Source organism: Crassostrea angulata, chromosome 10 (genome assembly GCF_025612915.1).
Source record: "Crassostrea angulata isolate pt1a10 chromosome 10, ASM2561291v2, whole genome shotgun sequence".
Taxonomy (NCBI): Eukaryota; Metazoa; Mollusca; class Bivalvia; order Ostreida; family Ostreidae; genus Magallana; species Magallana angulata.
In genome coordinates, this window is record NC_069120.1 from 29,484,752 (window position 1) to 29,500,514 (window position 15,763).

The 15,763-nt window shown below is 36.8% G+C and overlaps 2 protein-coding genes across 4 annotated transcripts in view; one reads left to right on the plus strand and one right to left on the minus strand.

The window, feature by feature from the left end:
• LOC128165249 (RNA helicase aquarius-like) overlaps positions 1-15,763 on the minus strand; it is a 64,647-nt gene that overhangs the window by 12,607 nt on the left and 36,277 nt on the right. The gene's annotated exons all lie outside the window — the stretch shown is intronic.
• Positions 10,804-14,669, plus strand: LOC128165251 (uncharacterized). Of its 3 annotated transcripts, none has more exons than XM_052829629.1 (3): positions 10,804-10,859; positions 11,476-11,590; positions 11,798-14,669. In XM_052829629.1, exon 3 carries the CDS (start codon positions 11,804-11,806, stop codon positions 13,586-13,588), a length of 1,785 nt encoding a protein of 594 aa, XP_052685589.1. In that variant the 5' UTR covers positions 10,804-10,859; positions 11,476-11,590; positions 11,798-11,803; the 3' UTR covers positions 13,589-14,669. The 3 variants fall into 3 exon arrangements, with proteins under 3 accessions (XP_052685589.1, XP_052685587.1, XP_052685588.1); XM_052829627.1 differs by having other exon boundaries at positions 11,476-11,586; XM_052829628.1 differs by lacking the exon at positions 10,804-10,859 and having other exon boundaries at positions 11,239-11,586.

Here is a 15,763-nt window from a genome sequence, read left to right on the forward strand (position 1 = left end):
TTCGGGTCTTGATTCGTACACTAATTTTCACTTCCAGCATTATAGAAAAAGGTTCCAAGGTTCCTAAAAAATCACAAAATACATTGCTAAGTATGCAAATCAAGGTATCTCAAAAAAGATCCGACAGGAAGTCACTAAAATCTGTGGAATTCCAAAAAGTAAACAATTACAACCTGAGCAAACTGACAGATTTGTTAAGAAATTTTTTAGAAAAAAGTTTAATCAGCCTCTATCAGATAAGAAAGAGAAAACTATTATCAATACTCAGTCACAAATTTTAGACGAAACAGGCCCGTTGGCGATTTTATGGAATGAAGCTGAAAAATTGAAGAAACGGGACAAAGGCGTTGATCCCGTTGATGTCATCAACATTGTTCAACGTGCCTTAGTTTTAATTGGGAATGCCAATTTTGTTTTCGTGACGGATAGTACCTGTAGAAAGGGTCTTTGAGTAGAATCTTACCAGACTGTGAAGATTTAGTTGACGACAGCATGGCTAAGAGCGCCTTAATAAATATTATCTGTTTGGCAAAACATTTCGTAAGATTTTGACAAGTGATGGAAAATGTTACAAAGAACTGTATGAGATGATTCCCCAACGCAACCTGACAAAAATATTTATTTTGGTCAAAAGTCTCATACCAGCTCAGAAAACAAGCAACAGCAACAGCAGTTTTTTCGTTACGGGCCCCCAAGTAACAACTTCCGGTTTGGGGGCCAAACCAGCAGAGGCCGATATCAGAGAAAGTCTTGGCCACGAGATCAGAACCAGACAAGAACGATCAAGAACTAATACAGGTAAGAACAGCTTGTTCATTACCCAAAAACCCAGAGCAATCATCAGTGCCAATCGCATGGAGAATGAAATATTTCTATCAGAATTGGAAAGTTCTTACGAGAGACCAATGGGAATTGCATGTAGTCCAAGGCTTAACTTTGGACTTTGTTCAAACCCCATTTCAAAACCACCCCCCCCCCTTTTCAACCATCTTTCAATCAGATCAAAACGGATCTAGTCGACCTAGAAATAAAATCAATGTTAGAAAAAATAGCAATAAAAGTAGTGAAAGATAAAAAAGGTTTCTTAAGCTATCTATTTCTGGTACAGAAAAAAGGAGGGGGGCAACGCCCTGTTGTGAATCTAAAGGAATTAAACGGGATTCTGAAATACCAACATTTCAAGATGGAAGGCATTTATTTAGTAAAGGATATAATTCAGGAAAGGGATTGACTTGTGAAATTGGATCTAAAAGATGCATATTTCACAAAACCAATTCACAAAAATTTTCAGAAATTTCTGCAATTCAGACGGAAAGAAGAAATTTACGAATTTACATGCATTCCATTTGGAATATCGGTAGCACCCCTTGTTTTCACAAAAATGATGAAGGTTCCAATCAGTTGCTTGAGAAAAAAAAATGGGTGTTTGTCTGGTCGTTTATCTGTACGACATTCTCATTATGAATCAGTCGAAACAAGAAATTCTGACCGATTGCAAGTGCGCGATAAATGTATTGGAAAGCCTGTGTTTTGTCGTAAATTACGAAAAATCAGTGTTAGCCCCATCCAGTGTGTTGGAATATCGAGGATTTACAGTAAATACAATAGATATGACACTGTCACTTTTAAAGCAAAAAATTCAAAAAATAAAGGAGCTGAGTCGTCAAGTTATTCAAAGCAATCATGTGTCGATACGTTTTCTGTCAGAACTGATAGGGAATTTAACTGCGTCAATTCAAGCGATCATATTCCCGGCTCCTTTGCATTATCGCCACTTGCAATCAGAGAAGAACACGGTCCTAAGACAGGGTGGGGGCTACAAGACACTATTGTGACGCTATCCGATCAAGCCATAAAAGAGGTAAACTGGCGGGTAAATCAGGTAGAGATGTGGAACAGAAAGTCCCTTATAAATCCCAATCCCGGAGTTATAATTCAAAGCGACGCAAGCAAAAAAGGGTGGGGTGCAGTATGCAAGAAAGTGCGCATAGGAGGGTTGTGGCTGCCAGGGGAGTCTCAAAACCATATCAACGTTTTGGAACTTTTAGCGGTAACGTACATTGTACGCGGTGAAAGCATTTCTCAAAGAAAAATCGCGGATCGGATCTGCATGTTTTAGTTCAAACCGACAACAAGACCGCTATGATGTATATGAACAAAATGGGAGAAACCCAATCCGCTCAATGCAATCAAGTTGCCCTCGATCTCTAGGAATGGTGTCTTCAAAGAAACATAATAATAAGAGCAGATCATATACCAGGTCATCAAAATCTTATAACAGACTCAGAATCGAGGCATCATTTGAATTCGAGCAGTTGAATGATGAACCCAGAATTGTTTCAGACACTTTGTCAAATGACCATAGATTGCAATGTAGACCTTTTTGCCGATCGGACGACCGTTCAGTTACCGACTTACATGAGCTGGCTCCCAGATCCCCATGCAGTAGCGTACGATGCTCTTCTCCATTCATGGAACAATATCAAGGGATATGCCTTTCCCCCGTTTTGTCTTATAGCTCGTTGTCTCAAAAAGACGAGAATGGAAAAGACGATTCTATTAATCGCCCCTGCTTAGACAACACAACCATGGTACGCAACTTGCCGTAGATATGTCTGTACAGGACCCAGTTCTCCTCCCGGTCCACCCGCATACTTTGATAGCCCCGGACGGTCAGATTCGCCCACTTCTTCAGAACGAATCCCTACAAATAGTAGTCTGGGTTGTTTCAGGAATAATCTTTAATAGATCGTATTCGCTATCAGAGGACACTGAAAAACTACTTTACAGTTCCTGGTCAAAAGGAACAAACAGTTCTGACGACTCAGCCTGGAATAAGTGGACACGCTAGTGTCTGGAAAGGCAAACTGATCCCTTTTCGGTATCTATAAGTTCCGTGTTAGACTTTTAAGCTGGTTACATCATAGCGGTTATAAGTATCGTACAATTTACGTGAATAGGTCCGCTATTTCATCCGTACTTCACTTTGTAGATAATTTACCTGTTGGTCAACATTATCTTGTCAAACATCTTATGAAAGAAAGAAGATGGGTGAATAAGGCATGTAAACTGCCTATATGAGGATATATAAGATACTGTAAGATTAAAATATGAACAAATCCCATAACTTTTTTTTTCTAAATTATTGAAAACAATGTATATTTACCATAACATCGATTTATAACCTTTAAATGTGTTAAATATTTGGAATAGGTTGATTTAAACTGCCGTGTGCGTGTCAAAACCTCCAAATAGTGTCATTTTTAGAACTTGAATGCCTGTTCTTTTATAGAGTGGGCCTGGGCTCAATACTTTTGTCATAGTCTATATAAGGTTTAAAGGAAATCAAACCGACTTCAATCAACAAAAACGTGGAGAGATGACCCACTATACTTTAAAAATGTCATTTTGTATCCCAACAATTAAACGTTTTAGAAAAATACTACAAATTCCGTAAATTTGTGGTTGAAATTACAATTAGCATTTAACGAAGTTTGTTGTGACTGAAATGGATTAATGGTTAAAACACCAGACATAGCATTATGTAACATTATAGAGCTAGGGTTTTTATGTTGTGGGTTCGATACCACCAAAACTTTAGAATTTATTTTTGTTCTTATCGTTTGTTAAAATATTTAAAACTGAATATAGTTAGAAATTGTGCTTTTGTAAACTTGTAATATAACATTATCTAGTATATTTAGATGGAAAAAATTAATTTGAAATTGTTTTTTACGACAAAACCAAATGCGATATCTTGTTCCCCCATCTTCAATGAAAGAAAACCTGCCTTTGCCAAAATATACCGTTTTGTGGGATGTAGATCTTGTACTTTCATATCTGAAAGACTTGCCAGATAACAAAGATTTATCTTTAAAAGTATTATCCAAAAACTGGCTATATTGCTAGTTATTGCAGCGCCAAAACGTGTCTCTGAATTGGCACGTTTAGATATACGTTTTATGAAATTAACATCCGAGTATGTTGTTTTTCGTTTACCAGGTATATCAAAGGCCCAGAGGGACTGCACCGCTAAAAAAGTCACCTATCACAGATTTTCTGAAGAGCGCATCTGTGTTCTGGAGTGTTTATGTGTCTACATGTATTTGGAACCCACAAAAGGTTTCAGGAATAGGGACAATGCTGAGGTTAGCGATCCCTTGCTTCGTGCAGAAATCAAGCCTCATAAAGGATTAACACCAAACACCATTTCAAACTGGATAAAAAACATTATGACTCTATCTGGAATAGATACTGCAAAGTTTCAGGCGCACTCTGCGAGAGGGGCATCCACTAGTAAGGCTATTAATAAAGGAGTATGAGATTTATCAACTTTCAAAAATTCCTTATTGCAGACCAGTCACATCTGCAGGTTCACATGGGAATGCAGTATTATCGTGTGGTGAGTGCACAAATTTATAAATTGTGAGCTTTGAACGTGCAATGTTATATCTCATGACTTTTCTGAAGTATACTAGCGGAAAAAAGAAACTGTGCATTATAAAATTTACTAGTAGTATAATTTTTCTATATCTATTGTTTGTATTTATAAAATTTAAACAATCGATAATGGTAATGTTTTTGACAATATCGGATGGTAACCGTCCGGGTGCACGGACTTTTTCATGGTTAGAGAGCACCTGTTGTTTATTGAAGAATTTGTGCGCACGAGTTTTACGGGCCAATACTGTTTGGAATAAGAACTGTAAAGGATTTGTTTAAACTTTTTTTGTTAAGGAAATCACATTAGTTTCAACAAAATTTACCCCTATGTCATGCCACGACTCAGCGAAAACCAACATAATCGTGCTGTTGGGATGTTGCAAGCTGGAATGGCACAAAATACTGTATCAAGACACTTTGGAGTTCATCGGAAAACTATCCATTCATTATGGAGACGTTTTCAACAATCTGGCAACACTCAGGATCGACCGCGCTCTGGGCGACCTTGTGTGACGTCACGTCAACAGGACAACCACATTAGACTTGTGCATCTGAGAAATCGTTTCCAGACAGCAAGTTTGACTGCCCGTAGCATTCCAGGGCTTCGACTAATTAGTCCAAGAACTGTGCGTAATCGTCGGCGCGAGCAAAGCATCAGACCAAGACGTCCAGCGGTGCGCCCAGTACTGCTTCAACGTCATCGTATCGTCAGACTAGGGTGGTGCACACGACATCTGCGATTCAGAATACAGGACTGGGCCAATATTCTGTTCACAGATGAATCCAGATTTCATTTGGATAGCAGTGACGGCCATTGTAGGGTGTATCGTCGCGTTTGGGGAGCGTTACCAGGACGCTTGTGTTGTGCAACGTCGACAATTTGGTGGAGGTAGCGTTATGGTGTGGGGTGGAATATCAGCACGTGGAAGGACCCCTCTACAAATGAAAATCTCACCGGCGTACGCTATCGAGATGAAATTATTCAGCGTCATGTGATATCCTTCATGCAGAGACATCAAAATCACATCACTCTGCAGCAAGACAACGCAAGGCAACACGTTGCACGTGTAGTCAGGGACTTGTTTGTTCAACAGAATGTCGATGTCTTGCCTTGGCCAGCTGTTTCCCCCGATTTGTCGCCGATCGAGCACGTCTGAAATGAAATGGAAAGACGTTTACCAAATCAGCCAGTCAGTGACATTGGCTGATTTAGGCCAGGCTTTGACCAACATCTGGAACAACAGCCCTCAAGCATTTCTGAACACTTTAGTGGCATCAATGAGGCGTCGCTGTCAAGCATGCGTGAACGCAAATGGTGGTCACACGTGTTATTAATTTTGTTAATTCAATTTCAAATAACAGTGACTTTCGAGTGTGCTGAAATTGACGTTATTCGACGTTGACATTTATGTGTTATGAGATGTTGTTACGAATACAAGTGTTAACAGTATTACAAAAAATAAAATGTTCATTGTAAATTTTAAATGATTTTTCATGTATTAGATAATGCACAGTTTCTTTTTTCCGCTAGTATATAATTGGAGATTTTATGAAGCGCCTGATATGAAATATAGATTATACGAAGAAAAGTTATAAAGCGAAGTAAACTGAAGCGTTTAATAGGGGTTAGCTCCGGAAAGTTTCTACTTAATGTTTTGAGTGACCTTTGTCCGATCAGATCGTAGCTAGGCGGAGTTAAAAACATTGCCGCTCGTGACTTGAATGAGAGACAGAGTGAATTGAGTAAATTATAAGTGGTGCCGATGAAGAAATATTCATTAGTTATAAACTTGCAAACAAATTAATTAAGGCCTGAATATAAAAATTGCATGTATATCCTATGTTGGTATAAATTTAAAGCGTTTTAAAGAACGATTGTGAAAATTTCTTTGGCCGCGCGCAGTCGACAACATGCACATGTATACGTATGACCTAACTAACCAACTAAATTTCCTAGCATGGAGTCCGAGAATAAGGGCATTAAATATTTTGAAATGCTAACGAATGACCACTGTAGTGAAAAGAAAAAGCAACAGAGGCGGATACTTAGTGGAAAAATAAAACAATGGCGGACAAATTCGTCCTAAGGTAAAGAATGTTTCACACTGAGTAACCATGAAGAAAGTTTTTATACAAAGTAAATTTACAACCTATGTTTAAATTCAGGAATATTCGGCAAACTTTGATTAGAATACTAACGGTAACACTTTTAACAAAAACAGTTTCTTGAATATACGTACAGTCTTCGATGTTTGACATTACATGTACCACATCACATTACCTATATATAGAGTATGGATCATTGTTCCCTGGTTAGAGAATTTCAAAACACTGCAAAGTTTCATAAATTTAAAAGATATACTAGACCTTATTTGTCACTTTAGGTGGCAGGGGATAGTTTCGAAGGAAAGACCCGATCAAAATGTTGAAATAAAGGGAGAACCTGGGGTTTGGCTGGTTATTTGAGGCGTATAAATTGGTAGAATATTTATTGCATTTATTTTGTGGATAGAGGAGCACATGTCAATTTCATTGATATATGACACTGTAATACTGGTAGCACTTTTCATCAGATATGGAATGAAAATGCGAAACTGTGGCCAAAATTTTCACTTTCGGTTTTGTGCTTGAAAAGTAGGTAGGGTTCAGAACACGAAATGTCACTCGAAAAGAAGGTGATTGACCCCCCATCAATTGGTGATTATTTGCATGGGTATACATTAAGCTACCAATCCTATGGTAGTTTATGGCAGTTGCTCGGGACTGGAGCGTGGTTCTGGCCCCGTGAAAATGTGAAAAAAGGGCAATTTTTCAGAAAATGTTGAGACCGTCCCTGGCTCTTCTTTATAGTGCTATATGTAAGTTGTACTTGTTTTATTCTGAAATGTTTAAAAATTCTCATGAGTCGGGACCATGTGTCCCCTGCATGCAAACCAATTTTTGCAAATTTAAAAACCCACTGAAAAATTAAATCTCATATATGACACTATCTGCCTTACATTTCCTCGACCAAAAAAACTATCCCTTTGCCACCTTATAACTATTGTTGATAGATAGTTCGCTCATCTGCCTCATCCAGGCTATACATGTAATTTACTAACCAGTTAACTCTCTCTTTCTCTTTTTTCTCTCTCTCTCTCCCTCAAATCAACTCCGCCATCTACGATCTGATTGGACAAAGGTCAGTCAAAACATTACGTAGAACCATTTCAACAAGACCTTGGACTTTCGGTTGGACGTAGCTATCTATTTCTTCCGTCAAAACAAGTTAAAAATGACGTGGCTTCAACCGAAATGTGCACCGATTACATAGTTTTAGCTAAAAGCCAAACAAATCTTGCTGATTTCAAAGAGCCATGACTGAGTGGCCAGCAATGAAATAGACAGGCCTACGTCATATTGCTATTCGACACACCTACTCAAAGTCCAAGCTCTTGTTATAATGGTTCTAACAACCTTTTAAACGCTAATATGTACTTCGCTGATAAAAGAGATAATGGCCCGCCTTTCACCCCTATATCATTGTGAAATGCTCAAATATGACAAAGTTCGGGTGAGCTAACTGGACCCTTGCAGGGGTCATAGGTGCCCTCTAAAGCTTATTATGAATACCGCCTGAGGCCCTCTACCTAATCCTAGTGTTACCAAGTTTTTGTGGTCAATCTCAAGTGAGATATAAACCCCTGAAATGAGCCAGAACCCCTGGGAGCCACTTGGTGGTACCCCTACAGCCCAAATTTGAGACCGGGATATAATAGCCCCATAGGTCCCCTACACTGCCCCGGTATCCGTTTAATGCACACTTCAAAGATAAAAGAGATAATGGCCCGCCTTTCACCCCTATAGCATTGTGAAATGCTCAAATATGACAAAGTTCGGGTGAGGTAAACCGACCCTTTACATTGGCATTGTTGTATTCTTCGAAGGTTCACGTCAAAGCATGGCTAAGACAAAATAATCCCAATTTCACTTGATAATTTTCGCTGTTTTTGACTGCGACATATGATAAAAAAAATTTATGAGAAAAAAATCACACTGCTGGGTGTTCTATTGTCTCATATTCGTAATAATACGATGGCTTTTTAATTTTCGATTGATATTGTTTCCGGGGAATTGAAAAGCCGGAGTTTAATTCTTAAACACACATGTTCAACTTTGATGTAAACAAATTATCCTGCCACACTGGATTGGCTTTGGGTTTTTATTGCTTTTGTATCATTTTACCTTTTAATTTACCTTTTTTGATTATGTCTTTTATAACATAATACGTTTGCATATCACTTTATACGATGTATATAGTTTTTCTATGTGTATTAATAAGACTACACTTAGGATAATATTATTTTCATAACTTATGACCCGTATAAACGTATTTCATTTCTATCCAACAAAGACGCATTTAAAACTCTTATCCAGGCGAGCTTTACTGCTTCGGATGTCGCCAATGCTCGTACAAATTATTGAGCATTAATCATTTTGATATTAATTAAAATATGTCGATAATTAAGTAAAATAAAAAATTTGTGATGAATTTCCTTATTGGCTGCTAGCTTCTACGGTCTTAGTGGCTGCTGTTAATGGCTGCTAGCTTCAGCCTGGTGATTATCTCCCATCAGCAAGGAAACTTAAATGACCCATAATAAAACATTACTTAAACTGACCTAATTAGCTCTAATAATTTTACTCCGACCCTGACCATGACTCTGACTCTTGAACTGAAGTCCAGACTTATTGTAATGAGACACAAATTCAGAAAGTTAACAAATTTATTCACTTGAACAAATATAACAAGTTAAGTAAAACACGACACAAAAGAAAAACGCGTAAACGACGAGATCGACTTGCAAATATAACACAATTAAAGGGGAACAACTTGGGATAATTCACCGTAGGCAATATTTCAACCTTTAAATAAAATGAATAGAGAACTGGAATAATATGAGGTTATCACCCATTAAATTCAGTGAGTAATAAAGTTAAACTTATACAATGAATTCTCAAAGGAAAATCACCCTTCAAATTCTAGAGCTCTCAGAGGAAAAATCACTCTTGAGAAGTTCCCTATGCTTCAATTAAACACTACTTAGAATAATTACTAATTGCCGAAATTACTTGAGACAATCATAAAGTTCAAATTTCAACAAACACTATACGAACTGTAATTCATCATAGTCATCCAAAATCATCCCAAAAATGTAGCACAGTTTTAGAAATATAAGGTAAACATTAAAAAAAAAATCCAGATTTCCCAACAAAGTTAACTTAGTAAATAAAATAGAATCTGCCATATCTACGTGTAACTTACTTTAAAAACTAAACTGATCAAAGTCTCAAAATTAAGCTAAATAAATTACTAGAATCCCTTTCACTTATCAAACGTAAATAAAAATCTTTAGACACGAAAATCAATAAAACTCCATTTCAAAAATAAAGATGCAGCCTAAACAATAATAAAATAAAAACAACGACTTACGTCGTCTCCAGAATGAGAGAAAACCCAAAGATAGCGAGTTACAGAATTTTCTGGCTTTTATATCCCCAAAAACATAGAATTACACAGAAAAACACGGAGTCTGTATAAATCACGTGATAGCAATAGAAATCCTTACAGAAAATCTACATACAGAGTTCTATTATAAAAATCTCGTCGATTCTCGTCTAAGAAATAACAAAACATTATCATGTCTACGGAAGCGTATTAGTGCAACTTTGTATATTTTTTCTTTAAAATTCCAACTTTAAAGTTGGAATTTCCAACTTTAATCTTGGAATTTCCAACTTTAAAGTTGGAATTTCCAACTTAAATCTTGATATTTCCAACTTTAAAGTTGATTTTTCCAACTTTAAAGTTGGAATTTCCAACTTTAATCTTGGAATTTCCAACTTTAAAGTTCACAGTTGGAATTTCCAACTTTAAAATTGATTTTTCCAACTTTAAAGTTGGAATTTCCAACTTTAATCTTGGAATTTCCAACTTTAAAGTTGGAAGAATCAACTTTAAAGTTGGAATTTCCAACTTTAAAGTTGATTTTTCGAACTTACAACTTTATATTTGATTTTTCAAACTTTAAAGATGGAATTTCAAACTTTAAAGTTGGAATTTCCAACTTTAAAGTTGAAATTTCCAACTTTAATTTTGGAATTTCAAACTTTAATATGTGAATTTCCAACTTTAAAGTTGATTTTTCCAACTTTTACATGTGAACTATTAGTTATGTTCCCAAAAATCTCGTATACACTCTCGAACTATTTTACAAAGACTTTATATTTCCCGCATTAACAGAAAAATCGATAAAACAAAAATTCGGAACATTTCATAATTCTTCATACAAAGTAAGGTAAACTCCGGGAGTGCAAAAACGAAAGTACACATGTAGGAACGTAACACATGTCAACAATGATTGAATAATACGAAAGTAAGTTATTAAGGTTCATTATCAATCTATACAGTACAAATATTCCTCTCCATATGTACAGTTTTAATACATCTGCAACATTAAAGGATATTCTAAAGATAAAATAACAAAGGGGGGGATCACATTAAAAGATTAATTATTTAATAAAAAAAAGTCCCGGGTGTCTAGATACTGAGGGATGGAGGGAGGGAGGGGGGGGGTCGGCCCTCTCCTCAAGCACATGGGCTGCGTTCAAGATCGTAGCTGCTAGCCTAGCCGCTTGGTCGTAGATATCTAGGTTAGCCGCTATGTGTCTGATTTGAAGTTGGAAATATTCAACTAAAGACTTATTACATTGACATAATTTGTTAATTTCAAGCGGAAATATACATGTTAAGATTCATTATAACTTAAAGGATAAATAAAATATCACTAAATAACTAGATTTCATGTTTATTACAAAGTGGTAACTAAGGTGGCCATCTTGAAATCGATGTTTAGCATAAAATATTTAGGCTACTATATAGCGGCTAGGCTAGCTTTCCGTTCAACTACGTAGCCCTACGTAGCAGCTACGATCTTGAACGCAGTCCTGTGCTTATAATATGGCTAAAATTGTCAGTCCTTTCAATTTCAGGTGACGGGCTTGCTTCATCATTACCTCCCTTGAATCCGCCACTGTTGTCTACACCTCAAAATAAACGAACTCGTAGTCTCGCTGACTGAACCTAGTCGATTCATATATATCGTAGGTATATAAGTTTGTACAGCAATGAAGCCCGTAAAAAATATCTTGTGTCACGAAGGTTATCAGTTTAATGTTCATATATCATAAAATATGATATAAAGAATTTACTTTCACTTTGCGTACACATTGTTGTTTATTTATTGCATATATACTGTATGTACATGATAAATTTGCGATACACATTTATATGATTTTGCAATCTCATAACTAGTTTCAGATGGCATTATCCAATCCAGTAGTTCTGGATACTGTCCAAAATGAACCAGTCATTGGTCAGCACTATCTGGAGTGTTGCACTGAAGACTGTGGGAAGAACTGTCAATTTTACTGCAATCCATGTCACCGACCATTGTGTGAAAAATGCAGAGATGAACATCAGAATAGTCCCGCAACCAAGAACCACGAAGTGGTCTCTTATCGACAACGCAAAAGACAACTTCCTGTGGAGAAATGTAAGGATCACCCAAGCAAGGATATAGACATCATTTGTGAGGACTGTCAGGTTCCACTGTGTTCCAAATGCGCAATGCAAGACCATCGAAAACATGCACTGAACGATTTGGAGACAATTTACTCAGAGGGATTCACTCTTTGCTTAAATGAAATCTATAAAATTCATCAGTATTTTCTCCCAACTTCACAAGATATACAAAAAGACGTAATGAAAGAAACCACAGATATAAAAACAACCATAAATAGAATACGAACATCCATGAAGGCTGAAGCTGAAATTCTTAAAAGTCTGGTAGACACAGTCACTTCAGATAGTATAGAGCAAATCAACAAAATGGAAGAGGCACTTACAGAAGAGCTTCAGAGCCAACACAACACATACAAAGATTACATTTCTTATCTTAAAGACCTTGTCACAGAGTTCCATGGCTACCTGTCCTCTATTAAGCTTCAAAACAATCCACTCATTTTCTCGCTTGTTGACCGCCTTAATATCCAACCCATACCAGAGACCACCAAACCAGTCCCTCCAGTGTTTACTGCTGGTCAATACAGCAAGAAAGATGTCTCCAAACTATTGGGTAGAGTAACTGCTCCTGACATTAAGCCAGAGAACAGAGAAATAAAACCCATGGAGATGGCCTCTACACAGTTAAAACCAACAGAGAAACAGAAGAAACAAGACAGAGAGAAATCTGACATGAAACAAACACTGTCTCTGTCTTCCTCTTTCACCGAGGTCAGAGAGTACACAGTACCAGGTCTTTCTGATGTGAATCATATGTCTTTTGGTAAACCAGGCAGACTCTGGGGCAGTGATCATCATGGTAGACTTGTACAATTTGATCTACAGGGGAATCGTATTCAAATGATGCAAACCGGTGGTGGATCTGAAGGCTACCACACAGTCACACAGAATGGGGACCTGATCTATACAGACAAGAAGAAAAAAGTCATCAATAGGAAAACACTGGATAAAGCAACTACTAATTTCATCAAAACAGGAGACTGGGAACCTATCAGTATACACTCCTCCCACATTAACGGGGACATACTGGTGGGGATGATAAAGAACAAAAAGGCTAAAGTCACCAGGTACAACAAAACAGGAGAAGAAATACAGAACATACAGAGGGACAACAAAGGACAGGAGATGTATGAGTATCCACATTACATCACAGAAAACATCAATGGCGATATTTGTACATCAGACCTTAACAAACGAGCTGTAGTGGTCGTGAATAAATCAGGTCAATACAGGTTCTCCTACATAAGTCAGGGGTCACCGTTTTATCCTTGTGGTATCTGTACCGATCTCCTTGGTCACATCCTTGTGTGCAACTCTCGTTTCTTTGGTTCCCTCAAAGCAGACGACAGAGACGCAGTTCATCTATTGGATCAGGATGGTCAGTTGTTGTCTCTACTGCTCACACCAAAACAAGGTCAAGGTTTAAAGTTTTTCCATAGTCTGTGTGTTGATAATGAGAACAATCTCCATGTGGGACAACAGTACACCACCAGTGTGACAGTGTACAAGTATCTACAGTGATCATTAATTACATATTTTGACTATTTTGCAGTGTTTATTACTTTAGTTTTACATTACTGTCTTTCCAGATTTAAATCATTATTTGTGTCTTCTATTTCATATAATAATTATAATTTAGGAAAATCCTATTCAAAATTGTGTATATAAAAGATATACATGTATTCATTAATCTTGAAAAAATGTCCATTAATCAGCTTGTTACTTTGTCAGACAAAGATGCATAATTACAGTAGTAAGAAACATTATCCTAAAATTGTACATATTCTTTATTTTTATACTGTCGTGTTAAATACTATTAGTATATATAAATAGTGCCTGTTTTGGAGGGTAACTGTTGAAATCGATACTCCGAGAAAACCATTGTCAACCGACCCTCCCAAACAGACACTATTTATTTTATTATACTGAGTGTCTTAATTTTAAAGAAAATTTTACTGCTTTTATATAGATATGAAGTGAATTTTACAGCGAACTGTACGCGCATAATTTTCGCGCATGTAACAATTCGTTGTGTTACCCGTTGCCAAGTGTGTTGCTAATGCTGAGGGTAATAGAACGAATTATTAACTTCATCTAAACCAATCAGATTCCAGTATTTAACATGAAAGTATAATAAAACAAATTGTAACATGCACGAAAATTATGCGGTAGAATTCAAGTCATTCCTATAGAAAAGCAGTTACTGTAGATTTTTTTTTTAAATTAAGACATTTAGTATGATAAAATAAATAGTGCCGGTTTGGGAGGGTAACAATTGACAACTTCGCGTCAGTTGACAATGCTGGTTTTCTCGGGGTGTCAATTTCAACTGTCACCATCCTAAACAGGCAGTATTTATACATTGCATTTAGATTTTTGATATAATCATAGCATTGAACGAATTTATTTAAAATGTTATTTCAATTCTTGTAATACCTTGGTATACTTTTTATAGTCGAATTGATGGATCGTGCTGGATCTTAATGGATTTTCTGGGCAGTGATTCTATAGAACCCAGACCATTGACACCGGTGATAGAATGGACAGTTTGCCTGGTTTAATATCTTTTTGTTTGTGTATATCTAGATAAATTCATTGCTCATTTCACCACACAATATTTGTTATTTATCAGAAAATAAGAATAAGACTACATGAAAAGTTAAGGGGGGCCAGACTCATCCAAAAAATCTTGACAAGCAAAAAAAAAGGGGGGGGGGTTACTTTCCAAAATCCTAAACCGTGGGGGGGGGGGGGGGGGGGGGGGGGAGGTAAGTAAAGTTACTTACTTTTAACTTCAGTGAACTTATTTTAAATTCTAATTTTTACATGGTCCCTTAAAAGTGGGGGGCAAACTCCATCTTAATTCAATTTTTTGTATGTAAATTTAAGAAAAATCTTTGCTGCCCAAAAAAGTGGGGAGCCCGCCCCCCCCCCCCCCCGCCGATGCTACGTGCCTGAAGTAATTTGCTATATGTGAACAGATAGCAAAGTAGGTCCTCCTATTGATTCAGGTGACTTATAAAATAGTGAATGTACAATATGATCTTATTAAAGGGCGATTCTTTTAAACTGAATTTATATCATTTCCACAATAAAAACAAGTATCATAGATGGTTAAAAAAAAAGGTAAAGCATCATTTAAGAAATGAAGAAGAAACATATCAGTATGACACAAATGCCCTGCCAAACTTGACATTAAAATTATCTTAAAGCCAACAGATGTAAATTTGTCCAAAATGAAAAAATGAATGTCAATTCGCTGCTTTTGTAATATTCAAGTCATTTGTATTGTTAAAGCTGACATGAATTCATAAAAGCATTTGGTCGCCATATTAGTTTCGAACGCTCCTCTACTGCCACTGGGGTATATATACCGGTTCGGTTGCTTTCCGGTCGGTTGCTTTCCGATCGAGGCATCCAGGTCGCACGGACTTCTAAATGCATGAATTACACATTGTAGTAAAATGTTTGTAGCAAAGAATAAAGAAAACAACAATCAATGAAATACAAAATATATTAATTATGTGAATGGATTTCCCAGATATCTTTATTATTTTGCACAGACAGTGCTGCCTTACTTCGCATTCACATCGAACACGTGTGTCGTTCATACAGAGTGAATAACTTCTGCGTCTTTTTTAAAACCCCGGCGGCACTACATCCAACACATTCAATAAATGAAAGTAAATCCAATAA

Excerpts from the sequence above, each read along its gene's own strand:
- LOC128165251 (XM_052829629.1), top strand. The coding sequence starts at position 11,804 with ATGGCATTATCCAATCCAGTAGTTCTGGATACTGTCCAAAATGAACCA.